The 26,594-nt window shown below is 54.6% G+C and overlaps 8 protein-coding genes across 8 annotated transcripts; 5 read left to right on the top strand and 3 right to left on the bottom strand.

The window, feature by feature from the left end:
- Positions 1-1,149: 1,149 nt before the first annotated feature.
- Positions 1,150-2,141, bottom strand: VTJ04DRAFT_7564 (uncharacterized protein; the record flags this gene model as incomplete). Its single annotated transcript, XM_069365905.1, has 3 exons — positions 1,150-1,581; positions 1,644-1,853; positions 1,923-2,141. The coding sequence occupies 3 exons, from the start codon at positions 2,139-2,141 to the stop codon at positions 1,150-1,152; spliced, it is 861 nt and encodes a 286-aa protein (XP_069216893.1).
- A 550-nt stretch (positions 2,142-2,691) lies between these two features.
- Positions 2,692-4,146, top strand: VTJ04DRAFT_7563 (uncharacterized protein; the record flags this gene model as incomplete). Its single annotated transcript, XM_069365904.1, has 1 exon — positions 2,692-4,146. One exon carries the CDS (start codon positions 2,692-2,694, stop codon positions 4,144-4,146), a length of 1,455 nt encoding a protein of 484 aa, XP_069216892.1.
- Positions 4,147-5,094: 948 nt separating this feature from the next.
- VTJ04DRAFT_7562 (uncharacterized protein) lies at positions 5,095-5,667 on the bottom strand (the record flags this gene model as incomplete). Its single annotated transcript, XM_069365903.1, has 1 exon — positions 5,095-5,667. The coding sequence occupies one exon, from the start codon at positions 5,665-5,667 to the stop codon at positions 5,095-5,097; it is 573 nt and encodes a 190-aa protein (XP_069216891.1).
- A 1,838-nt stretch (positions 5,668-7,505) lies between these two features.
- On the top strand, positions 7,506-9,218 carry VTJ04DRAFT_7561 (uncharacterized protein; the record flags this gene model as incomplete). Its single annotated transcript, XM_069365902.1, has 6 exons — positions 7,506-7,714; positions 7,780-8,154; positions 8,276-8,433; positions 8,499-8,677; positions 8,754-9,088; positions 9,173-9,218. The coding sequence occupies 6 exons, from the start codon at positions 7,506-7,508 to the stop codon at positions 9,216-9,218; spliced, it is 1,302 nt and encodes a 433-aa protein (XP_069216890.1).
- Positions 9,219-15,805: 6,587 nt separating this feature from the next.
- Positions 15,806-16,153, top strand: VTJ04DRAFT_7560 (uncharacterized protein; the record flags this gene model as incomplete). The annotated part of the gene is made up of 2 exons (XM_069365901.1): positions 15,806-15,989; positions 16,062-16,153. The coding sequence occupies 2 exons, from the start codon at positions 15,806-15,808 to the stop codon at positions 16,151-16,153; spliced, it is 276 nt and encodes a 91-aa protein (XP_069216889.1).
- Positions 16,154-16,190: 37 nt separating this feature from the next.
- Positions 16,191-17,279, bottom strand: VTJ04DRAFT_7559 (uncharacterized protein; the record flags this gene model as incomplete). The annotated part of the gene is made up of 3 exons (XM_069365899.1): positions 16,191-16,559; positions 16,617-17,020; positions 17,081-17,279. 3 exons carry the CDS (start codon positions 17,277-17,279, stop codon positions 16,191-16,193), a joined length of 972 nt encoding a protein of 323 aa, XP_069216888.1.
- Positions 17,280-19,628: 2,349 nt separating this feature from the next.
- On the top strand, positions 19,629-20,203 carry VTJ04DRAFT_7558 (uncharacterized protein; the record flags this gene model as incomplete). The annotated part of the gene is made up of 2 exons (XM_069365898.1): positions 19,629-19,638; positions 19,977-20,203. The coding sequence occupies 2 exons, from the start codon at positions 19,629-19,631 to the stop codon at positions 20,201-20,203; spliced, it is 237 nt and encodes a 78-aa protein (XP_069216887.1).
- A 1,874-nt stretch (positions 20,204-22,077) lies between these two features.
- On the top strand, positions 22,078-22,264 carry VTJ04DRAFT_7557 (uncharacterized protein; the record flags this gene model as incomplete). Its single annotated transcript, XM_069365897.1, has 2 exons — positions 22,078-22,089; positions 22,145-22,264. The coding sequence occupies 2 exons, from the start codon at positions 22,078-22,080 to the stop codon at positions 22,262-22,264; spliced, it is 132 nt and encodes a 43-aa protein (XP_069216886.1).
- Positions 22,265-26,594: the final 4,330 nt, after the last annotated feature.

The following is a 26,594-nucleotide window of genomic DNA, read 5'->3' as shown; positions in this document are numbered from 1 at the left end:
CTCGGGCTCTGCGATCTGTACGGCTTTGTAAAGTTAGAAGAAAAAGACAGAAAGGCAATGTAATCGTGGCGGGGTCAAGATATCCCCCGGGCTAGGCAGATGCCGGCTTGCAGCTCAAGTAGCACAGAATTCAGACCAAAATAGCCTGCAGCAGTAGGAGAAGCAGACAAGAGAGGTGTGGAGGAGATGATTGGAAAGTACCTTTGGCTGGCGCAGCTGCGGCAGGATTCTTGTCGCCGTCGTTGTCGGTCTTCAAAGAAGAGCGCTTTGGCAAAGCTGAAGTCCCGGGATCTGGAGCAGAAGTAGGCATTGTGTGCTGGGCGGGCTGCGAAGCGAGCGTCTCTTTGTGCGAGGGCTGCGGTGCTCGTCTAGCGATTTCGCGGGGGCTACTCGAGAGCGGTCAAGGGCAACAACGGGGGTAAACGGCGTGGGAGGTCAGGCGGACAAGTGAGACGAGAATACAAGGCCGAGAATATCCTCCGCGTGATTCCGATAAGGGGCGACGATAATGGTCGGGAAGAGGGGTAAATGCGTGGGATAGGATTCTCAGACCAGACCAGGAGTTTGTAGGGGAGAGAATTGAATATATGGGAGGTTTGGACAAGTTATGAAGAAATGGATAGACGGGTCGGCGTTGAAGTAATGCTTGATTTATTCGTCCAAAAAAAAAAAAAATCAAGTCCACGAAGGGCACGTGTAAAGGTTCCCTGAATTGACTTTGCATTTTCACCTGAACTCTTCTTTCCCGGCATCTTGGATCCAGGGTTCTCGTCAGCGGGGTGTGGGGCCACCGTGGGCTTGTTCGGCGGCTGGGGCCGCCCATGACGTAAGGGGATGCCCCTCACGTGGGATGATCGATAGCGCGCCCGCGGCCAGAACTCAACCAAATAAAAACTCCGAATTGCTGCAGGCTGCCAGCAACACGTGAACATTGCAGAGGGGAGCAGGACTAGCCAGGCCCACGCCGAGAGACATGACGTAGTTGTTGAAGGGAGGCTAGCTCGCGACCAGCCCCTGAACACAGCCCACCAGTAAGATATCGAGATGGTTTCTCTTGATGAAAGAGTCGAGATATGATATGATACATAGGTGTCTAGTCGTGTAGTACACATCACATACCCGCCCAGGACAAACCAGGCATTCCTCTTCTCATCTCGACCCTAACCTTCCCCTCCACTCTTTCATGTGGTCCAGAATGATCTTGGCGCCCTGCTCAGGCGAGTGCTGCCTCCCGAGAGCCTCCACAAAGTCTCCCTCCGGGTCCATCAGGTAGAAGTATATGCTGTGGTCCACAAGATAGTCCTGGCCCGGCTTCACGTTGCTCGGCGTGCTGAAGTAGACCCGGTACGCCTTGCACATGGCCTTGATCTGCTCGTACGTGCCCGTCAAGCCCAAAAACTTGGGGTGGAACTCGACCAGGTAGTCCTTCAGCTCCTTGGGCCCGTCGCGCGCTGGGTCGCACGTCACGAACACAGGCGTCAGCGCCCCAGGCCGCTGTGCCTCCACCAGGTCGAACATGCGCGCCATCTTGTCCAGCTCGTCGGGGCAGATGTCAGGACAGTGCGTGAAGCCAAAGTAAACCTGTCGCACACGCCGTCCGTCAACATATGTGCGCAACCTCAGACATGGGGGACCTAACATACCAGCGAGTACCGTCCCTTCAGGTCCTGCTCCGTCACCTTGTTTCCGTTCTGATCAATCAATTCAAACGGCCCGCCCACCTTGGGCTTGCCCACACCCTTGGTCGACTCGGCGATCCGCTTTAGCTGCATCCGTTTCTTCTCGTTCTCAAAATACCACACGAGACCGACACCGGTCAGGACGAACAGGAGGCCGGCTTTCCAGGAGAAGGGCTGTGGTGTAAGGTTAGCTGTGCTCGAATGCAATGGAAAGTCCCCCAGGCTCTCTGACGCATGTCATACCCCCGAGCGATACCGGCTTTTTGCCTCCTCGACCGTCTTGAACGTCCTTCTCTGGACCAATGGCTGTGCCTGGCATGGCTGGGTCGACTGAGCGGACTTCGCGGCTGGCCTCTTGGGAAGTGCACTGCGGGATGTGGCCATGGACCTCGCGCATTTCCGTGGAGCTGTCCGCGCCAGCGCGTTGAGCGCAACGCGAGCAGTTCCGAGTGGTTGTGGCATTTGGTGGCGAGCTGTGGGAGAGGGGCAGTCGTTCAAGTTGAGGGCCGCAAGCTGTCAAGCTTCATCATCATCAGTCATCCAGATCTTGGTGGAATGATAAAACCGATAATCGCCTGATTGATGCTTATCGCTTATCAAGGAATATCTGTTTGATGCATGCCGAGACCACCTTATGCATAAAGCAAGGATGGTTGTATGAAGCGGAGCCCCCATGCATGGCGGGCTCCCTAGCTCAGCAGCCCGCGGCGCCCCCCAGGCCAGAGCCATCCATGCATCACCTTCGGCAGCGACAACTTCTTCCCTTCCCAACCTCTGACGCGCGAACCAGCCCTCCGTCAAGACCAGGCGTGCGACCCGTTCCGACGCGTGTCTGGAGGAATAGCAGTGCCATGTGCTCCTGCATATCTCCAATACATCGCAACGCGGGCCCGGATTGTCACGGATGATGGCCTTCTCGTCCGCATTCTTCGCCCCAAACTTGGCAGACGATGCTTCTGCTACATCACCAGCAATCCAGAAGGAATCGCCCAATCCACAGAACTCAGCAACCATGAACGGCACGTCGACGACGAACATGCCGTACGCCGAGGCATCCCAGCCTGCGTCCGACCCTGCGGCCATGGACCACGACATGATCGACGACGCCAGCGTCAGCACCACCAGCGCTTCCTTGGCCGCATCCAAGAAAAAGAAAGGAACGGCATCGACCGTCAAGCCGACCCCGAAACGTGCCCGCCCTGGCACCAGTGCCGCGAAGAAAACCAAGGGCGGCACATCCAAGAAAACCAAGACTGCCACCGCGACCAAGCAGGCCGATGGTACAGGACCGGCAGACGCTGGCAACTCTAGCGAGTCCGACAATGGGCCGTATTGTCTTTGTCGTGGTCCCGATGACCATCGCTTCATGATCGCCTGCGACCGCTGCGAGGACTGGTTCCATGGTGAATGCATTGGCATGGACAAGCACACCGGCGAGAACCTGGTGCAAAGATACATCTGCCCTAACTGTACCGAAGGCGGCCGCTACACCACGCGCTACAAGAAGATGTGCTCGCTCCCCGGCTGCATCAACCCATCACGTATCTATGACGCAGTCCGCCCCAGCATCTTTTGCTCGTCCGATCACTGTCAGGCCTGGTGGGAGCAGTTGATCGCGACACTCCCCCGAAGCAAAGACGGCGCTCCGCCCGAAGTTTCCGACTGGCTCACCCAAGAAGAGTTCATCGGCCTCCTCGACGCGCCCACCAAGCCGGCCCCCGCCGCCGACTCCGAGTCCGACCCCCCACCGACCGCCCCGTGGCACCTCGGCCAAAAGCCCTTCGCCACTCCCCCAAATTTCTGGGACTCTCCCGCCTCCGCCCGCGCCCTGACGGCCGAAGAACAAGAACTCATCACCACCTCCGCCGCCGCCCGCTCCCAGCTCGGCGAGGAGATCATCCTCTGCAAGAAGATGCTCCAACTGATCGACATGGCGGTGAAGCAGCGCGACGCCGCCATCGCTGCGGGCAAGGGCACCGCCAAGGACCTGTGCGGCTACGATACCCGGCTCGACACCGTTGGCGCCACCCACCAGTTCGCTCGGTTCCTGACATCCCCGCAGGGAGAAGCGATTTTCAGAGCCGGCCGACTCGACGGTCCTCAGGAGGAGTCCGCGGCCACTAACGGAATCAATGGAACAAACGGCGATGCCCACCACCCAGAAAACAGCAATCACACAGAAACAACCGGTGCTCCTACAACAAACGGAACCGACTCGGCAGGGCCGCCGGATCTCGGCGAGGACAGGGACGACACCTTTCCCTACATGTGCACAAAGAAGAAGTGCAAACCGCACAATGGATGGATCGCCATCCTGACCAAGGCTGTGAAACACGACATGAAGGAATTGGCGGCGCAGGCCAAGGAGATGCTGGACGCAGAGCAGCGCGTGAGGGATGGGGCGGCCGGGAGGTTTCGACGGCGGTTGAAGGAGGGAAATGAGGTTATTGTTTTGCGTCCTGAATAATCCACAATCCACAATGTGAGAGAGAGTACGGTTGACTTGGGAAATGCTTCTTGGTTGGGTTGGTCTTGGGGCGGCGTTGGTGGCAAAGAGTTTTTTGGGGGAGGCTGTACAGAGCGAAGAATACCGGAAGCTAAGGATAGACAACAACTTCATGGGTCGGGCCATCTTTCATAATGGGCAGGACAAGACCTTAGTCATTTACTCAAGTCCAATGGTGACATCTTCTCACGAAGCTTTCTATGTGCGAAGTACATGGTCAACCAGCTCCACAAGGTCATTCATAAAAAGCCGGGGGAAGAAGATAAACAAGATTCTGATAGCCAACCCTGGGTATAAAACTGCTCGCCAAAGGAATCGAAGAAGAGAAGCATAGCAAACCACTCCTCCACTCCACGACGCTGGGTGTCTCGCCGACTATACACACATGTCATCACTCGACTCTGACTCAGCCGGAGCATAAAATAATATCGAGTGAGATAGGTTTGTAGAGAACCCATCCCAAAGAACCGAACAGCTGAAGAAGTCCCACCCCCGTAACTGAAAGCAGAAAGTCATCGATTTTTTGGATATCCAAAGATTAAAACAAAATGAAGTCACAAATTCAACAATCGAGGCCGCGAGGCCGAGGTGTGTATTTGTTGCTGTTATCTCCTTGTTGGTCTCGTGGTGGCGCCGTGAGGCTCATCGAAATTTTATCCAAGGAAAGAAAAGAACAAGCATAAGAGTCGTTTGAATCATCAATCGCTGTACGTTATGTTGCCGCCCATGATTAAAGTAGGTAGGTAGCTTCGTAGCGTGGGTATCAAGATGAAAAGAGTTGCCCGTTATCTGTGTCCCGGACAGGATTTGCTGAAGCATGATGATATTGTGAGGGTGTGGCAACCTGGTGAAGTCGGTGGGTAGTGAGGTGTCGGCCGTTGGACACAAAAAAAGAACAACAGCGCGCCTTTATCGTCGTCGACTGGAGCCACTCGAATGGCCGTGACTTCTCCGTGACGAGTGACCGTGCCTCCTCGAGCTGCCGCCACCGCCGGAACGGTCCAGTTCCCGCTCCAACTCCTCGGCTCGCTGGCGAAAGCCGCGTACAATCTCGCGGATCTGGGCGATGCGGTCAAAATCCAGCTCGAGCTCGTCAATCTGCGCCATAATATCATGGTACCTCGCAATCTCGGCGTCGGCGTTGTCGATGAGGTTCCCTGCCTGGTCGTACACGCTGAGCGTCACAATCTGCGACTGCTCCATCAGGTACTCGAGGCGCTGCTGGATGGACTGCATGACGCGGTCAAAATGACGGCCCAGCGCCGTCAGCGACGAAGTGTCCATCAGCAACAGGCCGTGGGAGGAAGCGCGGCTGGCGGCGCGCGACGAGGTCGAGCCGGGGGCCGCGGCAGCCACGGCTTGTTGGCCATGGCGTAACAATTGTATTTGGTCCTCGGTCAGCCCGAGCTCCGTGTCCGGGACGGCATTCTCGGGAGGATCTGTCCCCTCATCCTGCTGCTGCTGCTGCTGCTGCGACGACATGGCGGCGGCCACGGTCGCACAGACGGCACCCCTCCTCCTGTTCCTACAGCCTGTGAGTGCTGTTGTGTAGCCTGGAAATGCGGCTTCCGAGCCAGGTTTGCTCGTCAAGTTGCCAGGCTAATGTAGAAAAATCTGGGCCAGCCCAAGGAATCGGCGCAACTGGTGCGACGGCGATGGGAGGACAGGACTGCGGGGTGTGAATTGGCGGGGGCTCTGGTCGTGGTGCCGGGCGTCGGGTGGTTGGCGGAAGAGGTTGGGGCAACGCAGATGAAGTTGGCTCGAACGTCGGAGACGTCATCGGCTGATACGGCGTCATGGTTCCGCTTCGGTGCCGGTCACTGCCGTGGTGCCATGGCAGGGCGGCGGGGGAACGATTGGAAAGGCAGGCGCGCAGCAAGATGAGCAAAGAGACCTGAGAATGCGGTAGTTGTGGCGGAGGCTCGAGAGCCAATTGATGCCGGGATTGGATGTCCGAGAAGATGGCGACACTCCCCTGTGTAGGCGGTCAACACCGGGGCGTATCCTGTTGTCGTCGTGGTCGTCCAATGTCTCGGACTAGGGGCGGCATTCATATACTGGTGTCGAAGTACCCGACACCCCCAACGTCCGTAAGCCGTGTCGCGTTGTTTTTACCTGAACTCGGCCAGGTCTTCCTTAGGTCCAATGCTGCCGCAATTTCTGTGCCGGAATCTGGTGAGAGCGGCCTTTTCGAGACAAAAGTGGGAAGATCAAGGTTGGGAGATTGAGGTCGCTGGGGCAGGAGCGGGTGATCCGCGATCTGACCGCCTTTCCCCGTCAGGAAAGATGGATTGTGTAACCTTATCATGTGACACTTTTGAGGCAGTTGCGCATGATGGGTGTGATGGGGGTTGGTTTGGGATTTGCCTCTTTTACTCAGAAAGAAATTGATTCCAGTCTTCGCATTTTTAATTCATCCAACCTGTCTAGAGAGCCATCACCACCCATCCATCACCTTTATCAAGTTGCAAGATGCACGAGAACCCCATGTGCCTCTGACCTTCTGGATCCACCAGCGGAGCTTGCTTGGCACGATGCCCCACACGCTGTTCAACCGCTTGGGAACAAACATCCCAACACCCGGCCTGCCCTCCTCGAACCAAGACAGCTGGGCCTTGAGTGCCCGTCGACACCTACATATACCAAGAACTTGGCTCGGGGAAAACCTTCTCCATGTCCCTCTGGCGGGTAGCCACATCTCAATGTCTCGATCCGAGGCAAGGTAGCCCTGAACTTGACACCTTTCCCTGTAACATCTGCAGCAATCCGTCCCCAAGCAACCTGGAGAGTCTCGAGGACCCTAAGAATGTCTTAAGCCTCAACATGATGAGCCTCTATACAGCCGTTTGTTTGGACCAAGGCCGATCTGTACAAATACTGAAAAGTCCGATCTCGGGACGGAGATAAGTATTGGATGCCGGAGACGCTTCTTCCGCCTGGCGAGGGGAGACGGTAAGGATTTCGGTCACAATTCACATTTGGTTTCTCCATCCGTGCACTTGATAATGGGACTTGGATGTGTGATCCATGGTGTGTTGTGCCCAACTTGGCCCCCACAAACCTGTCAACGCTGTGCCACTCGTTTTGCGCCAATGAAGATGAAACTATGTTTATGGATTCTGTGATTTGATTCCGTCGACAATTTGCAATTCTCTTGAATTGGTTGTACCGCAATATCCCGCTATGCTACCCTGACCCCTTGCCTGACGGAGAGATCTCATGAGATGCGGTTGAGTCTCTTACGACTACCTCAGTATTTATCTCCCATTTCCAGCTAATCGCCCTCGTATATCCCTTGAGCTGTTGCGCCATTATCAACCATGCCGTCGCTGTTAAGACTGGCCGTCTTTGGCCTTGCCTTTATCTCCCAAGCCAGCGCCGTCATCCTACAAAATGGCCAGGTTAGGGAGGTACACTTCCCAGATACCAAGATTGATCCCAAGCACTACACCTTCAGAACGTATCCCGCCAATGCCCCTGAGATCTCGTACAAGGGGCGCTGGGACTCAAAGCATGTATCGTGGTGGTCGTAAGTTAGCATCTCCATGCATGAAACTGGTAAGCTTGTCACCCCCCTAATAATGATCCTCTCAGAGCCCCGGGGATCAAGTTCGGCTATACGGGCCAAACGGTTGCCATCACCTTTGGCAACCTAACCAGCAATGGCGTGCTTGTCGGTTACCGCATCGGCGGACTCGATTGGATGTTCACCAATATCACGGCCGGTGCTACGCACCTCCTTGTGAGCCCAGAGACTCCAGGCTCCGACTTTGTTGGCCCCATCCGCCCATGGATTTTTGAACTGCGCGTCACCAACTGGGCCTACGGCGTGCAGATAAACAAGGTCCATGTCGCTGCCGGGGAGAGGCTCGTCAAGATTCCCGACCATTTTCGTCGCATCGAGGTCATCGGAGACAGCCTCGCTGCGGGCATGTACGCTAGCTACGAGGGACTGTCCAGCTGGGCATAGTATGGCTTCCCCGCCCCCCGTCCCCCCGTCCCCCTTTCCCCCCCCCTTTTTTTCTTTTTTTCTTTTTTTTCTATTTGCCTGAGCATATTTTCCTGAGCACCAAGAGCTTACTCTGAGTAGCGGACTGGGTGAAGGCTTGGGAAACACTGAGTACTCCGTGATTGCCTACCCCGGTATCTGTGTTGCGGACCAGGAGTGCTGGGGAAATCCCCGCGGCCAGGTTCATCAATGGTTTTACACGTCGGACACGAGTTATCGTGCCTCCGTCATTCACGGTGGTGAGTGAAGTTTTGAAGGACTGCGATCTTCGAGTGTCCGTTCCTTCGTTGACCGCAAAGAATAGATAATCCCGAGCCGTGGGACTTCGAGAAGCATCCCCCAGCCGATCTTGTCATCATTAATCTTGGAACCAACGACAACAACGAGCATAACGGCGTCTCTACGGAGGCGCACATCGATGCTTACACTAAGCTCATCCAAGGAGTCCACGGAAAGTGGCCTAACGCACAGGTCATTGTGATGGTAAGGGCCCCCTCACCTCTCTAGCCTGGAGAACCGCCTCCCATACGACGACAGCCGACCATGTTAACCGCTACAGTCACTCTGGTTGGGTTTCTACCAATCCGGCAACACATACCTCTCCTACGCTCCACGCGGCTGGGTCAAAGAGATCTACGACATGGTTCAGTGGTTCAACTCGGACGACTACCTGTACAATCCGGTCGTGTACGATGGCGTTACCAAGAAGACGACAAGGCTCAAGCGCCGTGACAAGCCCTTTGTGCACTACTTCAACACCACGGGCATCCTCCAGCACAACGACATCGCCCCGCAGTGGCACCCTACGGATGTTGGTGCTATCAAGGTGGCGAGCCACTTGCAGCAGTTTATAAGAATGAAGTTTGGCTGGGAGCTGGAGGCGACGGGGCCTGAGTAGGTTCACTCTTATTTAGTTTTTTCTGGGTTGCGCATGGGAACTGGGTGACGTATGCTAATAATGTCTTGATCCCTCTACAGGGTGTATCACGAAACCCTTTACTGGAATGATGAGTCGGGATACTAACTTGACGATCAACCTGACTATCGATGGATATGGGACCGGTCAGAGCAATTGGGACTTGGAGATGATGATTCATCGCAGAAAAGATGGCCAGGAGCTGTGAGTCGACCATAAGAGGCGATTTGACCGGTTTGCTGGCTTCCAGGTTCCTACGTAGTTTCGTCTCCCTGGATAGTTTGCCTCGACAAGCCAATTCCACCAACCATGTTATCATCTCGACCACAAATGAATTTCATGTACATGTCTGCATCTGGGATGCCCTATGCATGCCTGGTACTGTGAATATCGAGTTGGCTGAGCGCTCTCAAGTCTGATGAAAACCTGAGATATGAGGGATCGTAACGCAACTCCTTCGAGGACATTATACACAAACGCCCATGTCCAAACCTAGCGCCCAGTAAGCCTGCTATCCTTCGCGGTTGGAAGGAAATGTGAGCTGTGCGAAGCTGTAAGAGTCATTCCAGCACCCGTGTCTGTCAATGCTTGTCAGCGCGACAGGACGATTATCGGCGGGTTGAGAATAAGCCAGTATACAACATGAGTCAAGAAGTCATCTACAACGTACGCACGTCTTTCCTCCTACATGCATAGTGGGGGTGCAGTGAGTCTCTTGAGAGAGCATAGTATGACTTCCGGAGCCTACGGAGCGACCTCTACGAATAGATAGTGTATTTAGCATTCCTATGCGTACTTATACGCTCGGTAAAGACGTTAATGGAGTCCAGCTGATAGTGTCTTCCTTCATCAATGCGCAGAACGCCAGGCTGAGTGGTCGTTTAGCTTCGGCAGATGACATTTATGCGTGCCCTGGCTCACGGTGTGTCCCCAAAACGGGATGCCCGGCTGGCAGCTTGGCCAGTGCATCATTCAATGCGTTCAACGCTCACCGGTCTCTACACCTCAATCTCACCACGGCTAGCTCCAGGCTTCTACGCCGCAAGTACAGCAACGTTGTTCGGGTCTGCCGAGGCCCATCGGATCAAAGACAAACATATCAGCAGTTGGGCGTGAATGTGGATGCTGACTTAGCGTTGCCCGCGGAGTCCATCCCATTCATGGACGACTGCCCTGGCTTGTAGGCAGAGAGAAGTGAGAGGTCTAGAGCTCAAGGTTCGTTCCTGAACATTCCGGTACGTACTCCGTAACACTCCGTAGTTCCACGCTGCGTTGGCCCCTGTTGTTTACCAACCTCCTCAACACAACGTTTCGTCGACCTGCCTAGCAACAGGCCGGTGTGACCAAGGGTAACCGTTTTAGTCTAGACGCTGCATCTGAAACACTCAAATTGGCCAAGCCCTCACGTTTCCCTTTGCCAGACAAGACGATACTACAATCCAACCCTCCACAGAACGTTAATATAACAACTATAGACAGGGCACAGACTGACATTGTCAAAGCACCGAGTTCTCAAAGTGTCTTTTGTTGTGTTTTCCTCACCTCTACCGGAGACACAACTACAATGGCGGAGGTTTCGAAGAAGAGTCAGCACTCTCCCGACGATGCCAAGACACACAACCCCAGACTATTTGTTTCACACGCTGCGCCGAACACCCGAGACGTTGAAACATTCTTGGCGTTGCTCTATCGCCGGAATCTCTTCGATCCGAAGAGCCTCAAGCAACGTCCATGTGTTGTTGAGCTAGTGTAGAACCTCGCTTGCTTGCACAGCACAGCATGTGGGCGTCAGCAAAGCCCACTCTCCCAAACACACATTTTCAGCGTCACAAACGTGGCTGATGTGATAAGGCGACGTGTGATGTGTGCGGTTCTTGTGTTTTGTCTTTCTTTTTTGTTGATGTCGCTCCCGTTCTCTTCATGACACAGAACACAACCGAGGAGATGACGTTGAACCTTGGAGGTCGATTCCACCACACCCTGGGAAAACCGCACGTGTCGCGGTTCCAAGGGACGAGACGCCACACCAACAAGCGATCATCAGCCCATTCACCCTCGATGTGTCTCAGACCTGCAGGCGACGAGGCTGGAGCACATGCCAACCTGCCAAGTCGGAAACGACATGTTTTCTGTGTGGCCAACGAACGCGGTACAAAAAAGCCCGCCCGAAGTTATCCCTGCAGGTTGACAGAGCACCCCAAGACCTGGCTGGAGTAAGTGTACGTAGTGTATTGGTATGTGCTCCGGAGATCGCGCCTCGGGGGAATGAAGGGTGGGAATTTAGGCCATTGACCCACGAGCTTGGTGATCGCATGGGATGCTCTTGACAGATTTGTGAACAGGGCACCATGCCTGTCCAGGAGAACCTGGTGGATATACTCCGCACCTAGTGTACACTAGTCGAGTCCAATGATGGGGACAGGGTGCAAAAGACCCAGGACAGCAGCAACACAATAGCGTAAATCCCTCTGTCCAGATGGCTTCGCCAAGTACCATGACATCAATCCCCAAATTCCAATCTACTTGGAGATCTTCTCATTGCTGATCTCGGAACCCGACAGCATGGAACCATCGATAAGCAGCGCAGCCTCATCCCAACAAAAGCCTCTCTCGCTACACTAGCTCTGCACAACATCACCAAGGCGTGGAGATTGCCAGTGCTGATCACAAACAGCCACCATCCCTGAAACCGCAAAGGCAGCAAAGAAGAACAAGCAAGCTCGGTTGACGACGGGAAGTTCCAGATCCGTCAAGCTCTGACGCTCGGCTGGGCTGCTAAGGTTAAGTAGCACAGTCGATTGCTAGCGCCATGATCTGCGCTGTCCATTTGGCGCCACGTGAAACGCCGCGGTTTCAGCCCCTGTCCTCCACCATCCCTTCCCCCCCCCCCAAGCCCTGCCCGCCAGCCCCCCTGTTGTATCAATCCCTGCTGGAGATCCCCTGAAGGGGGGATGGCCGGATGCGGGTGATCGCGGTCCAAGCGAAGATCTTCCCGGGGGTTTTGTTGGGTGTGGGAGGGAGGATGCAAGAAGCCGGGAAGCATGCAACCCTCCCTCAGTTGCCTCTACTGTGTTTCCCGCGGTTACCCCAACCTCAACCACGTCAATTCTCCCTACGAGTCACAAACAAAGAACAAACGCGGGTTTTGCTGCTGTGTGACGCGCTCGAATCTCCATCGTGTGGGCTGTGCCGTGCCATATGTGATCGAGTCTCAGAGTGATGCTGTTGTTTCACAGAACCAACACTAGTACAGTAGGTACACACGAATCCTCAATTCTCATGTCAAAATGTGAAGTCCGCTTGTGTAGCTTTTTCGATTCATCAGCTTTGCTGGGTTTCCGGTTCTTGTGAGCCTTTGAATGGAGAATTATGCGCAAGGAACTACCCGCGGAAAGGGAAATACCCAGATGCTTTTCTTACGAGCCTGGCGGGCATGAACCGGCGAACTGGATCATCCCAACAAATGATGGCAAAAGCAGAGCGCGATTAATCCTTCGAGAACCAGCATCAATGGCAGATGCCACAGTAGTGAAAATGAGTGGTCGGTTTTCTCCGCGTTCCTTGGTTGTGGGTTATGTGTTGGTCAATCTTATCCCGGGGTTCGAGAAAACCTCAACCGTACTGTGTAAAGTTTTGTTCGCTTGTGTTATGTTCTCCCGCGTGGACTCGATCGATGGTGGGGAACACAACGTGAGGTGGAAATGCCATTTCGCAAAAAAAGCGAAGGAGAACCCTGGAAATTCCCATATCCACGGGATACCGGATTTGTCCAGGGAGTGGCTTGGGGGGACGGTGTGCAGCCCGCACGTGTGCGTGACGATCTCTGAAACAAATACTTCGGGTCCCGGTGCGCCATGGCGTCGTGGGGGCTTGCAGTATGGCCTGATGTCTGCAGCCAGATGGCGGTAAGCTGGGGTTAGTGTCGAGCTAGCTCTACAAGGGAAGCGTCCAGGGATAGTCTGTAGTGTAAGTAGCAGTACGGGGTCCGTAAGTAGTCTCTCCAGGAGGATTCAGAAGGGTATGTCCGGCGAAAGACTGATGACCCTGTTATAACAACTATTTCTGAACTGTGATCCTGGTCTTTGTTCGGTTTTCACTTGTTTCTTTTCGCCAGATCCCTGGAAACAGGATTCTTTGGGCCCGAACTCCCCGATCTAACCAGCCCCCGGTGTTCCGAGTTGGGTTCCCTGGCATCGACATTCGGATGATAGGATCAAGAATGGAGAAGCCGTAGGTGTGTTTGCAACAACGATAACCCGGCCATCCTAATCCGCGTATTTGTTGGAATTTTTGAAGTTGAGGTAAATACACCAGAGTGGTCCATACTTTCAGCTCTTACTTGTCCGGATGAGGTACGCCTCGGTGGAAAGCCCTCTCATGAACCCCCGAGTAGGCTCAAGACGAAAGACCTTCCCTTTCTGTTGAGGCGGAACATTCCCATTTGCCAGTTGGTGGCGGTCATGACGCACACTCCCCTTCATTCATGTTGTTTGTGGGGACGGAGATGGACGCACCTTGCATTTGCCAGCGCGCCATGACATCAGCCTCGCGTGGATCCATTGGCTCACAGCCTGATTGATATCTGAAGAACACAACTTTGCTCTGGATTTCGCGCGAGGAGATCTGTTCACACAGATCTCGATGAACACACGTGTAGTTACCTAACCCAAGGCTGCTTGCTTTGTGAATGGATGGTCGCATGCCAACTGGATTTACGTACGACGTAGTATCGGAGATCTGAGGTCGGCGATCTTTTCAAGATATCTATATGGGTCGGCGAGATGGGCTCGGGCAGGACGAAGAGCGGTGGCTTGTTCTCCTCTGTTGTATGGAGCAGTGCTGGATCCCAATGCCTCCCGGAAGCCCAGCTGCCCAAGACAGAAAGTGATCGCCGAAGTCATGAGGTGTGTAGTTAAGTAGTCTGTATGTATGTACGGAATGCCTAGTGTAAAAATCGGGACAGTATTCAGCATCAGCCAGTGAACCAACCCCATCCTCCCACCTCAGCCTGCTGACTGCGGAGCATGTGTTTTTGATCGAGCTGAAAGTGGAGAAGCGCCTGGAGGTGCCAACAAAGCCAAGCTGACCGAAGCGAAGCTGAGGCTAGCGTCGAAAATCCCCTAGCCGACCTCGCTAGCCGGAGGGGAGGAACAGACGCCAGAAGCGCGCTAGAAGCTTCGTTGCCCAGCATATTGGACCAGCAAAGCCGCAGATGGAACCCCGACATGGCAGGCACTGCGAAGATCCCCATTTCAACATGGCCTCATTGCTGCAGACGAGTGCGAGGGGTTGCTGACAGACTTTTGAAAGGGCATTGGAGCAGCTTGCCTATGCGTAAGTACGCCAGACTCCCACAGCGGAGAGTGTTTACAGGAGGGCAGGGGGTGGTTCATGCGTCACCTTTCACTACCTTCCCGCACAGACGAGAGAATCGTAGATGAACGCCCGTGTTTGGATAGGGGTGGTTGTCGATCATTTTCGTCATGTCGTTATGCATACAAGCACAGAGGATCACTCAACCTGTTTTCATACTGTCGTCCGTCTTCCTTCTGGACGTCAAGAAGGTTTGTTGATGATGCATCTGTCCAAGTTCCTTCCCAGCGCCGCGTGCAGACCTCCAGGGTTGCACCGAAGTTCAGTCACGACCATCCCGGTGCTGTGGGTCCCCGAACCCACCTTTCTCCGGCTCGCTTCTCCGAAGATCTGCGAAGATCCCTGTCTGCCAAGAACCCCGGTGTTCGGTCGCATCAACCCACGCGGATCCGGTCGCGCAGCCGGTGCAGAAACGAAGGAGGACGTGTGACCTTGCCTCTGGAGCCCAGACGCTATGGATAGCATACCTAGCGCAGGTTGAGGGGAGTTTTCTATGGCTGCCGTGAAATGGCGGTCTGCTGGGATGGGGGGTTTTGTTCGTGTTGACTGAACACTCGACTGTGTACTGCAATGGATCCGTACGTAACAGATTCATAGGGGAAAATGGTGAAGTCAGCAAATAAGGTCGCCGATCGATTGAGCTATCTCAGATGGAAAGTTCTCTACAGATACACGTGTTCTATAGCCACGCCAATACGGGGTACTAACGACCACATGGAGCTGATCGGAGAGCATGGCTAAGGTAGGGTAGGTGGTAGACAGGGTCGTCGACCCAGGTCGTGTAGCACAAGGCACACGGGAGCGCCGTGCCGGGTACCGTTGCATGCATGTCCGGCCCGAGTATCTTTGTCACTTCGGTTGTGTGCATGAACTGTAATAACTGAGAAATGTAGTGTAAAAATTACTGACGCCATGACCCTTCAGCAAAGAAGAGTGACGACATGGGCCAACCCCATCAGAGCTAGGGAATACCTGAGCGTTCTGGAACAATGCTGATGGTTCCCATGCTCCAGCCTTCTGGGAACAGCCTCGCCAGGGAACCGTGGATGAGTGCGTTCACCGCTTTGTCCAAGAAGGAAGCTCTCGGGAAAAACAAGGTCACGAAAGTGAAGATGGTGCAATGGAAAGTCCAGTTTCAATGCTCTTGTATTTTTGTCTCTGGTTCAGCGATGTCCGCTGCTCTCAGCGAGCATGGTTAAGAACCAGCCACGGTAGACACTACGCTACCCGTGTTTGTGCTAATGTTGGACCGAAGTCCTTCTCATGACAAGCCTAGATGGCAAAGGAAATGGAAATGACAAAGGAAAGCAACGCCCGTGTAAATGCTTTACATTCCCCAAACACACCTCCTCAGAGCCATAAAAATGACAAAGGGTATCCTTCAGAGTTTTTTTACCTGTCAGTCCGCCCATCCCAATGAAAACCCCCCGTGCGCCAAAGTCCCCAAGTTAAAGCGACGATCCGTCCTGACCCGTCCGCCCATCCTGAACTCCTGCCCCCGTTCCCGTTCCCCGAAAATATAGCCATCCGAAAAAGTCGGATAAGAAATTAGGAACTAAAAAATACCGATTTGCTAAGTCGTCATGTGTCGTATAAACCCGTACCGCCAGGGTTCCGGGTTGTGCGTTGCTGTGTTGGGTATCGGTCTATGCGTGGATTGTCGACATTAAACACTAATAAGTGCTTGATGAGGGTGGGTGGCCTGCATCAGGCCAGAGGCCGGCTCCCGCCAGGGACGCTCGACCCGGAGCCTGCCGTAGCGGGGCTAGTGGTGCTGCTGGAGCTGTCGTAATTATGGCAGCCGCGCTCATGACGCTTCATATTGCTGCGAACGCTGAAGGCCTTGCCGCAGCCTGGGAAAGGGCACTTGAAGGGCTTCTCGCCAGTGTGTGAATGCGTGTGGATGCGCAGAGAACTGGGCCGGGAGAAGGCCTTGTGGCACGTCTTGCAGATATACCGGTCCTGGCTCTGAGGGAAGGATGTTGACGCCGATGGCGCAATGTAGTGATGGTGTTGCCACGGGTTCCCAGCCGTAGGCGGGATGCCAACAGACAAGGGCATGGGCGGAGGGAAAACCTGTTGTCTGGTTAGATCGATAGTTTTGGGTCTCTCATGACTGCGGCTGACACGAACCTGAGGCAGTGGCCGCTGGTAGTACAGGTTTGACATCTGAGGCTGTGTCGCGCTGGCGGCGGTTTGCATGGGAGGATAGTAGGACGACATGGATGGGGGGCTCATGTAGGCCGAGTTGTTGAAGTGGGGCTGATAGGTTGAGGCAGTTTGGACCGGAACCCTCGGGACAGCGTTGGAGCTGTTCATCTGGCGCGTCTCCGATTCGACCTGGAGAGGCGGGGTGGTTTCATAGTAGTAGTTGGAGCTCGAGCCATTGGACACCTGGCTCACAGGCCGCGTCGGCGGTGAGTTGAACCCCTCAAATGACGCCTCCGAGGTCGTGGGCGGGCTAGGCGGAAGACCTCCCCGAATCAGTGCTGGGTTGTACTGTGACTCAGACCGTGTCTCAGGCTTGGACGGTGGTGCTGGAGCTGGGTTAGTCACTGCCGTTGGAATCCCAAGGTCCCAATGAGAGCTGCCCATACATGATTGCCGCGACTGCTGCTGCTGCTGCTCCTGCCGACCCTGAGGAGATGTCTCCGAGGTGGGTGATCCCTGATCCGCCAGGCCGAGGAGGTTCGAGATAGACGGGAGTGAGCACTTGGTTGTCTCATCCATGGGTGGTGATGGCGGAGGCATGTAGCCGTAGTGGAGGCTCTGCTGAGGGTAGTGTGTGGTGGCCATTGTGGTTGCCATTCTTCCTCTTGTAAGAGACTGAGGCCTGATTTGGTGGACGTTGGTGTATTGGTTGTGGGTTCGCTGGATGGCTGTGGGTGGGCGAGAGCTGCAGTCCTATTCGGTATATGTCTCTCTGTGTGTTGACGTCTGGGAGTGGTATGTGGACGGTGAGATGATGTTCAACGATGAAGACGGAGATAGGTGTACGGACGTCAAGAGTCAAGCTTGTGGGCTTTCAGATGATCAAGGTGGGCGAACCGGGGCGTTTTGTACCATCAGATCTACCCGACAAGCATCCTTGGAGAGCATGGCCGATCCAAAGGGGACACCCACAAAGTATCCACAGCGCTGATCCCGGGACCCAAGGCGGCCGACGACCTAGCACTGTCGCAAAATTGGAGTGGGTCTAACCAGCGGTTTGGGGGAATGCCAGGGTCGAGGCCAGGGTCCGGGGGGTCGTCAATGATCCGTCTGTTTGCACCCCTCGGGCTTCCGGCACCCCCTCCTTCCCTCCTCCTTCACCCCTCCACCACTCGCACCTCCCCTCATCTGCCATTCTAACATCACAGCATGGAAGTGCACTTGCCCTCACATGTTGCTCTCGGGCCCCTGCTCCAGTCAAGATGGGGAGGTCTGCAGCCGGTAGCGACGATCAGCTTTCTTCACTTCGACGTGAAGTGCAACCTGGATGCTTAATTCCTCCCGCTATAGCTCATTTCAACGCATTTTTTTCACCTTGACAGCGTCAGAGCAGATGCACTGGCTTGACGCCCGACTTTCTTGGCCACTTTCATCAATCAATCTCAGAGGCCGTGCCTCCGTACTGTGCCGCCGTCCTTTTCCATCCCCAGGCCGTCTCCCGGCAGTGGCCTCGAACCCGAGTCAACCGGACGTTGTTATGATCGCCATGGGATCTGCCAAGTTCAAACACCTGTGAGGCTCCAATGACAACATCAGCACATCGGCTTTGTCAAGACCCAAACTTCCGGCGCGAAAATCATCCACGGCTGCCGTTGACTAGTCAACTTCTCAGACAACAGCAAGCCCTGGCGTTTCCGCAGAACACCCAGCAATGCAGCGAGGCTGTCGTTCCGCAGAACTCCTCCACAGCGTCAGCCTCGACCTCAACCAGAAGTGAAAAGGCAGAGGCGATGCATCCCTCGCATCCGCGCTAGGAGCTAGCGCTGGGTGACACATGCCCTGCAACTTTGCACGCTGCCGGTTTGTTGGGATCCTCGTAGCCACACGGGCCACTTGCCTAAAACAGGGGGTTCGCCGGCCCGTGGCTTGCCTTGTGTGGAGAGACTTCCCGTCGACAGGATGATCGGTCTTCAGGGCGTGGGAGGGGTTCATCACCGGTACGTACCCCGGCACGCTGCGACCTTGGGGTGCATCGCTGTCACGGCACACAACACGCTTTGGGCCCTGCTCTCCGCCTGGGAGGCCCCTGACCCGGACACACAGACACACAAACTCGCAGACTTGAGACGAGCCTCGAAACCACCACCCCCCTTCGAGGGCTCATCCACGCTGGGCGCGGGGACAAAGTGACAAGCTTGGGCCAGGGGTGTTGAACTGTGACCGGATCGCAGAGCTGGTCTCATGCCGTGCATCCCGATGACATGCAAACGGGCTCGTCCGGGCAACGACTGCCATAACGTTCGTCGCCATCTCTCGAAACTCACTTAGTGTACCTAGACCAGCAGTGGATCGCTTTCTAGCTACTTCTCCAAGCGCATCAGTCGATGCCGGGGCCCATATCGTGATCGCGCGATTCTCCCGGATGAACGGCGGGTGAGCAAGCAAATCCGCGCATCGCGTGCATCGCATCACCACTCAACACCAGGGAAAACCGTACACACCAAAGACGGGTATGTAGCGCTATCGCTCACGCGGGATTGTTTGATGAGAGAATCAGCGTTTGCTGGTTCCAGGCGCCTGGGAGCATGCAGGGGCCGCCAATTCAGGATCTCGGCCTTCGTATCGGGAGGCTCGATGAGTGCTTCTCTTCATCCAAGAACTTGCAATACTACGGAGCACTGCCATATTCGGACGCGACAATCGGCATTTGGGCGAGTTTGGGTCAATTCACAGCCAGGAAGGGTAACACGATCTCTGCTGGGGATCACATCGAGCACATCGGGACTCGACGAAAAGGAAACATTGCTGTCTGCGCTAGGTGCTCTTGTTTCGTCGCATGTCGTGGTCAAAGGTGGCAGGAATGCCACCGTTACGGTCGCTTAGTAGCTTCTAGGTTTGGATCCCTTTACTACCGGAACTATCCCTCGCCGAAGCCTCCTGTCACGCCCCTCCTCCAGCCCAGTAAGGAGGCTCCACAAACGGGAAATCCATAGCATGACGGGGGGTAAGTTAGTCAGCGTTGAGTGATAGGCTTGGCTCTTTCTCTTTCACCCGGCGCCAACTCCGCGCGATGACACCCCGCTGGGTGGTCGACAACGGACGGGCCTGGCCCCGGCTTTTCCTGGACTGGAGACGCTGGGGGGCCACATGCAAGGGAGATTTCATGCGGCAGGACCGCTACGGCCGAGCGTCCCCGTGCTCGTTTGGCCGCGCGTGAGTGGATTGTGTTGTTTCGAGGACGAGCGTGAGACGAGAAACGACCTGAAGTTTGTGTGTTGGCGGTGTGGGGAGAAAGGTGGGAGGGGCAAATCTCGGAAACAACGGCTAATCTCGAGAGATCAGTTCGGCTCTGCCTCGATCAGCAGCAGGCGAGCCGACTCAGTAGGGCCAAGCAAGAGGATGGGCGGCGGGGTTCAGGGGCCCTTGAAGAGGATCGAACGTGCTCGCTGTCGTCGTCCAACCCGGAGCTCGGCCCAGGCCGGAAAGAAGCTGGGCCTGTCTGGGCTCTGCGTCTGACGTGCGGCAGGAGGCCTGGGGCGGGAGAGATCTTGCAAATCCGGCACGGGTGACAGGCGGTGATGTGCGCTGTCGTGAAGCTTGTGTGGGTTCTGCGCAAGTAAGCGACGTAGTACACGTTGATGTTGTTGGTCGCTGGGGATGGCTGAGGTACCACCTCCCGTCATCGTCACTAGGCCATCCCCGGCCGCGATCTTGGAAAGACAAGGGGATGAAAGCAGCGTGGCAGAGAAAATCCTCCGCTACGTATCGGATATACTTGATCTATCGCAGCCCTACGAGGCAACACACAGATGGGACGAGCCTCAAGAGTCAGCTCAGTCTGGGGATGTTTCAAAGGCTCACAGTTTCTCAATCGATGAGAGTCGAATCAGTGCCACTCAAGTCCAGACGGTGGTCCAACCAGCAAGTCCAAGCCAACACATAACCCAGCATCTGGCAAAGACGGAGTGGTAAGGTTTTTCCATTTGGTGATCTTACGACGGGAAGGGCAAACAATGAGTACAATATTCACCGTTGCTTAGGGATGTGAAGCTCAACATGTGTCGTCGATTTAGTCTCGGTACGATGCCCGTAGATCATACGTACTTCCCAGGAAACCGGGATCAGCCTACCGTATGGCTGATGCATCCAGAGTCTTAGATGTGCTTACCCAATTGCTGACTTAGAGCTTTTCCCTCTGAGCTGTGAGTGCTGCATAAACCACACAAAACCAAGCTAGGCATAGCTGTCTATCAAATCCAGCCCAGTTTTATGCTACCTCCACTCTGGACTAATAGTGGCAAAACAAGACGATCTTGGAACTGGGCAATGTCAGATCATTTCCTCTCTTCTTCCGGGTTAGGTTGCTCGATTCTCACTTGAGTTGCAAATCACTCCCAAACCTCAACACTCATCAGGATGCGTTTCAATTCCAGACGATCAGAATATCCACCGACAACTCGTATGGCGATCGCACGAAAGACATGGAGGACGTGCTGGAACTAACCAGTTCTTGACACCTCCACTAAGAATTCGCTTCCGTATGTAAGCACTCCGTATGTGCAGAGGCCCGATCCGCGCCCGGAGGTCGGACGTCGGAGAGCCCCACCTCGGCCGACAACCGGCCGCCGGCCGGCGGACTCGGGATCCCGCACCGAGTCACTAAGCAAGGTACGTACCCCCACAAAGATCTGTCGCACGACAAGTCAATTCCCACCAGCCGCAGCAGGTCAATTGACAGGAACTTTTCCTCCACGCATTAGATGACCACAGCCTCAGCCAGAGCTGGCAACAAGGCAAAGTTCCTTTTCAACTTTGGCCTGGCTGGGGTCATGGACTTTCTGAGAATGCGGCTGTGAATGCGGAAAGTGCTGATTCGCTGCGAGGTTTGCCGGCAGGATTTCCGCACTTGAGCACATGTCTGGACAACCATTCTGGCACTTTGCCAACAACCCTTGCAAAACGCACAACGGATCGACAAGGCAACATGGACAGGAGGAGCATGCGCAATTCCAAGGCCACCATACATTTCTGTGTCCGTTCCTTGTTGACCATTTCTTTTCTAGTTTGTACACGGTGACGTTATGAAGCCGCCAAGAGGGACAACTGGTCCGTCCCCGGCCAGTGGCGTTGAATTAAGCGCAACGCCCCCCTGACCATTTTGGCAAACTATTGACCTTTCAGGACAATACCTGCCATGATTTTTGTTCTGTTTTGTGTGTGCGAATGAATGATGAGTGCGAGGAGGCAGCAGACACACACACACGACGGTTTGGTGGTTAGGTAGCGGCTGTATCTCGGAGACTCTTTGATTGCTGGCTATAAGATACGTCTTATACCCTCCTTCAGCAAAGGCAAGGCTGAGACCCCGTCCGCGCGTCCGTCCGTCCGCCGCCTACCGTCGTCACACAGACGAATGACCTTTACGCACTGGGTTTATGTAGCAATGTCCAGCACGGTTCGTTGACTTTGTCTTCTGTGTTGTGTGGATGCACAACCACATACCAAGCTAGGGAGGCAGGCAATACCGGTTTGTCTCCCCCCTCTCCCCAAGAGAGATTGGCTCCGCGCCCGCGGCGCCCGCAGCCGATCGACGTGGCGCTGGGCCTAGCGGCAGCTCGCTTAACGTTTAAGGACCCTGGCGCAAGGGATTCGTCCCTGTTCTGGAAAGGTTCGCTGGATCGCCAACCGTTTTCACGCTGAGTCCGGAACTCGGGAAATATCCCACGCTAATTGCGGCCCCCTCCCCCCTTGTCTGGTCAAAAAAATAATAAGTGTCATCCGCCATCTCAAAAGCTTGAGCACCTTCTTCTTTGGGGTACTCTCGGCAACGGATGGAGGTCTGCGCCCACCGCGTTGCGCTCTGTGTCATGATGGAATACTCCGTAGTAGGGTAGGTATGTCGTGTTCAATATCACTTGGGACATCCGACGCACGGCGACAACGATTGCGAACGTGGTGGGAACCACAGTGTTGTTCAATGGCTCATTAGGAGGAAATGATCTTCTATGTACGGAGCACATCCAGTACAGACATAACGTAGTCGTGTAGTACACCGTCTGCACAGACATCCATACATCTACTCCGTAGTAGTACATGGGTGCTCAGACTGGAGATAGCTCTTCCTACGCTGGGCGTAGGATTCAGGAGCATCAAAATGTGCCGAATTCATCACCTTGACAGCTCGCTCACCGCACTCGGACAAACCATCGGTTCTCATCACGGGGGAAACCTGAGGCTCGTTTCGTTCCGTTTGTGTGGATGTGTTTCCAGGGGGGGCTTGCAAAATCTCCAATCTCGCGGGTTGCAAATGTAACCTGGGACCTGGCAAGCTAAACCCCGAAGCTGGGAAAATTGACGCAACCCTGTGATGTTCCTCTACGTAGCTAGCAAGGACAAAAGCCAGCGTGGGAGTTGGGGGGTGGTCCATCATCAGCAGATTGGATGCAACCAAGGGGATCTTCGGAGGAGAAAAAGAAGAATAGAGTTGGTGGACACTGTCGATCCGCGCAGCAAGCGGCGATCTCCTTGGAGGGTCGGCGCGTGGTCCTCGCCTTTGCCTTGTTGAATGATTTTTGGACTTGGGCGTCGATATTGGTCAGACCATAACTACCTATCCATCATTGCCCTCGGTACCACGCCGGTAATCTTTCATCAGTAGCAAACGCCATGCAGGAAATAACAAGAAACACAAACCGTGATCTCATTGATGAGTCCAATAACTGAACAGCAATGCAAAATATGAACACGCTGGGCAGCAAGCCGTCCCAGCATCCCAAAGCGTGTCGCAACGTCACATCGCCCGCCCAATTCCGTCTTGTAGTGTGTAGCTGAGAAAACCGCCACGGAACGCACGCAGAGCGGCATTTCAAACGAAATTGGCCCAAAATGTGCCGCTCTCCACTGGGTTCATGATCATATCGGCTTATGTCCTGTGATCTTCCTTGAGAGGAACGACCCAGGCCTATCTTTGGTCCGACGGCGTTCCAATAAGGCTTTTTGCCTATGATTTCGTATTTCCTCAGAGGGACCATCACAGGATCCCATCCAGGTCCGGACAGTGTGAGGTGTATACGAGCGCTCTCCGGGTCACGAGCCGTTGGAATTGCGCCGTTCATCGCTTGCGTGGCATTCCAACCTAGTGGCGCCTGCGTTTCCTCACCCCGTACCCGGTTACTGTACCGATGAGCCCAACATCACCACTAGCTTGCCCCTTCCCCGTGCTTTCCCCCCCCAACCCAACTTCCGCGCCACTACCCAACCGCTGGGCAGAGATCTCCCGATTCGGTTTGGACGCTGGCCGCCACTCTTACGCAGCGTTCCATTATCGATCCTGGTTCCAGACCTCTGGCTTTCCCCAGTGTAACGCTCCCACCATTAGTGACCTGTACTAGCGGATTGTGGCGAGCATGGTCTTCTCTCCGGGGGTCCACGCGCTCTTGTCGAGAGCGAAAGAAAGAATGGGAACAGTGCGAAAGCAAAAATGTTCACTTCAGCCATAAGAAAGGGATGTTTCATCACGAGAGGGCGGGCACTACTGGTACCTAGACCGCTTCGGGCTTGAGATTGGTTAACTAGTATCCCACGAAACTCAACTGTTTTGTACCTCGTGTGGCCACTGGACGACAGCCAGCCCAGATACGGTCCCTCAGTGGCGTTCCTGTAGTTGATGACTTTGATGAATGGGAGAGGGGGGGGGGGGTTATGTCATCACATGAGGAGGTTAGGGCCTGGACAGAGAGCATAACCGCCTCAGGGGCTCCGGCTCTCGGATTCGAGCCGTTGGAATCCGTTGCGCCCGTTTGGTCCGTTGGGCTAAGAATTCACTTGTGAAGAGCAAAAAAGCAATGATCGGCCCGAAAAGTAGTTCAGCTGGGTTCTTGCTGGTAGGTAGGGCAAGCTAATGAGGCGTCAATGGGTTTGATGAGAGCGTTGAGTGGGCATTACACACGGAGAGGATGCATTCCCGTCCCTCTACACACATACTTTCCCTCCAAAGACTGATGATTTACAATTTTGACAATTTGGCGGGAGCATAATGCAACATCACAAGGCACAGGATGTATTCAGATGTGTTCGGGGTATATGTTGTCATGATCGCGTTCAAGGGATTCATTCTGCTAAGCCCCAGGGACGGGCCGGATCGGGAAGTTGATCTGAACATGATTATTGAGCGTCGCAAATGCGGCATCAGAATACCTCAACAAGCTCACCGATCATTGTTACACATGGTACACCCACAGAACGGATGTGCTTTGTGCCGGCAGGGCAAGCTCGCACTGAGGAGGCGGCACAGAAGACACAGCCAGTGGGCGGACAGACGGTTAACGGGTGTGCTCACTCGGCCCGCGAGGGAGGGTTCCTTCAGGGGGTTGGTTGTATGTCCATCCAGCGGGCGAGAACAGCCTCACGGAGAGCAACTATGCGCTAAAGAGGTACTGTCCGTAAACGGCTGGTGATACTGAATTGTTCATTCATCCGATTTCAAACGTTTGTAACCGCGGCATCCAAGTCTCAGTTGGAACTGCCTGAATCTTTCTCTGCCCCCTCACTCCTATGAGTACGACGCCAGATGTGCCCAAGTACTGATTGAGGTTCTAAGATGATGACCAAACGATCCAAAGGTTGGCCGCAACGTGGGCCATGCTGTTGACAGGCGGAGTGATCTTCCAGGTCTGTGGGGCTCGGGAGGATCATGGCATGCTGAGGTCACAGCCGAGGCGGTTGACGGCGGGTTCGCAAACACCGGGGATAAGGATTGCGTCCGGTTGTTCACATCGACGGTGCCCACGAGATGTTATTGAAAGGAAAAACGAAGCAGGAGAGCCGTCATTTCGACTTCTATGGCTTCAACTTTTTAGGCAACTTCACTAGCTGAAGTGTCTTGAGAAGTACTTGCTTAGCGACCGAGTCTACAGAGGATGACTAGACATGCCTTGTTGAAAATGTTTCATAAATGTGCTGGAGAGTGACCAAGGAGTTGGCTGGCGTCAACTTCAAGTTTCAGGGGCCGAACACACATCTCTCCTCTTTGATAGCGCATCCGTCGACAAAGAAACTCCACTTACGCCGCCGTAGGTCGGCGCGTAGGAACACTTGCATACCTGACGAGCGGGAAGCGCGGGACGGACATGAATGACGACCTCCATTACAAATCGGCCAGCAGTAGTAACCGGATGGAGCTTGGAAGATGCACCATAAGTTGGCACAAATAGGCCGTTGATACCTTCCCTTCTTTGACCCGTGCGGACGGTACAAGATGCATACCGCGGAGTACAACCTGCAAAGACGACATCGGCACTTCCTCGATCCTGATGAATCTTTGGAGATGATGATGAGATGATGACACTTGCCATCCACAAGGGACTGACTGGCGTTGAATGAAATGATGACCAAGGTCCAAGACGCTCAGCCGCGAATCCTCCTCGGCAAGGCTTCTTTTGTTTTCATTGGGCACAGCAAACTCCGCCGTTCCTCGACCGTTGCGTCCATGTCTCACTTTATTTTCTGGCGCTTTTCCTCAGCGGTAAGCGAGGCGACAAGGTTTGTGCCGATCCCTGTCGTGTCAAGTGAAGTGAACGGGGTAGCAGCCTTGTCGGGTCTTTTTGCTTCTCTTCGGCTGGCATTCTCAACAAATGCATGGGGGACCAAACCCTGCTCAGATGCTCATGGCGTGCGCCTCTCCGAAGAAGTTGTGTCAGCCACTCATCCCCCAACTCCAACCACCATCCCAAGAATCCCATGCTCGGGAATATTGGCATTCTGCCATGTCAATGGCAAATAAACGAGGACAAGACTTACAAAGTCTAGATACAGAGGATGTACCTAGCCTCCACAGCCAGCCATGTCTATGCAGTGTAGTCTTCCACGAAGAAGGATTGGACCGGATCTCGCAATCTCACAACCCCCATCTCGCACTAAAACTGTCAAGGTCAACGCCACAACCGAGAATCGTTCGATGGG

Source organism: Mycothermus thermophilus (assembly GCF_041956435.1).
Source record: "Mycothermus thermophilus strain CBS 625.91 unplaced genomic scaffold VTJ04scaffold_5, whole genome shotgun sequence".
In the NCBI taxonomy this organism is placed as follows: Eukaryota; Fungi; Ascomycota; class Sordariomycetes; order Sordariales; family Chaetomiaceae; genus Mycothermus; species Mycothermus thermophilus.
This window is presented reverse-complemented; position numbering and strand designations above follow the sequence as displayed.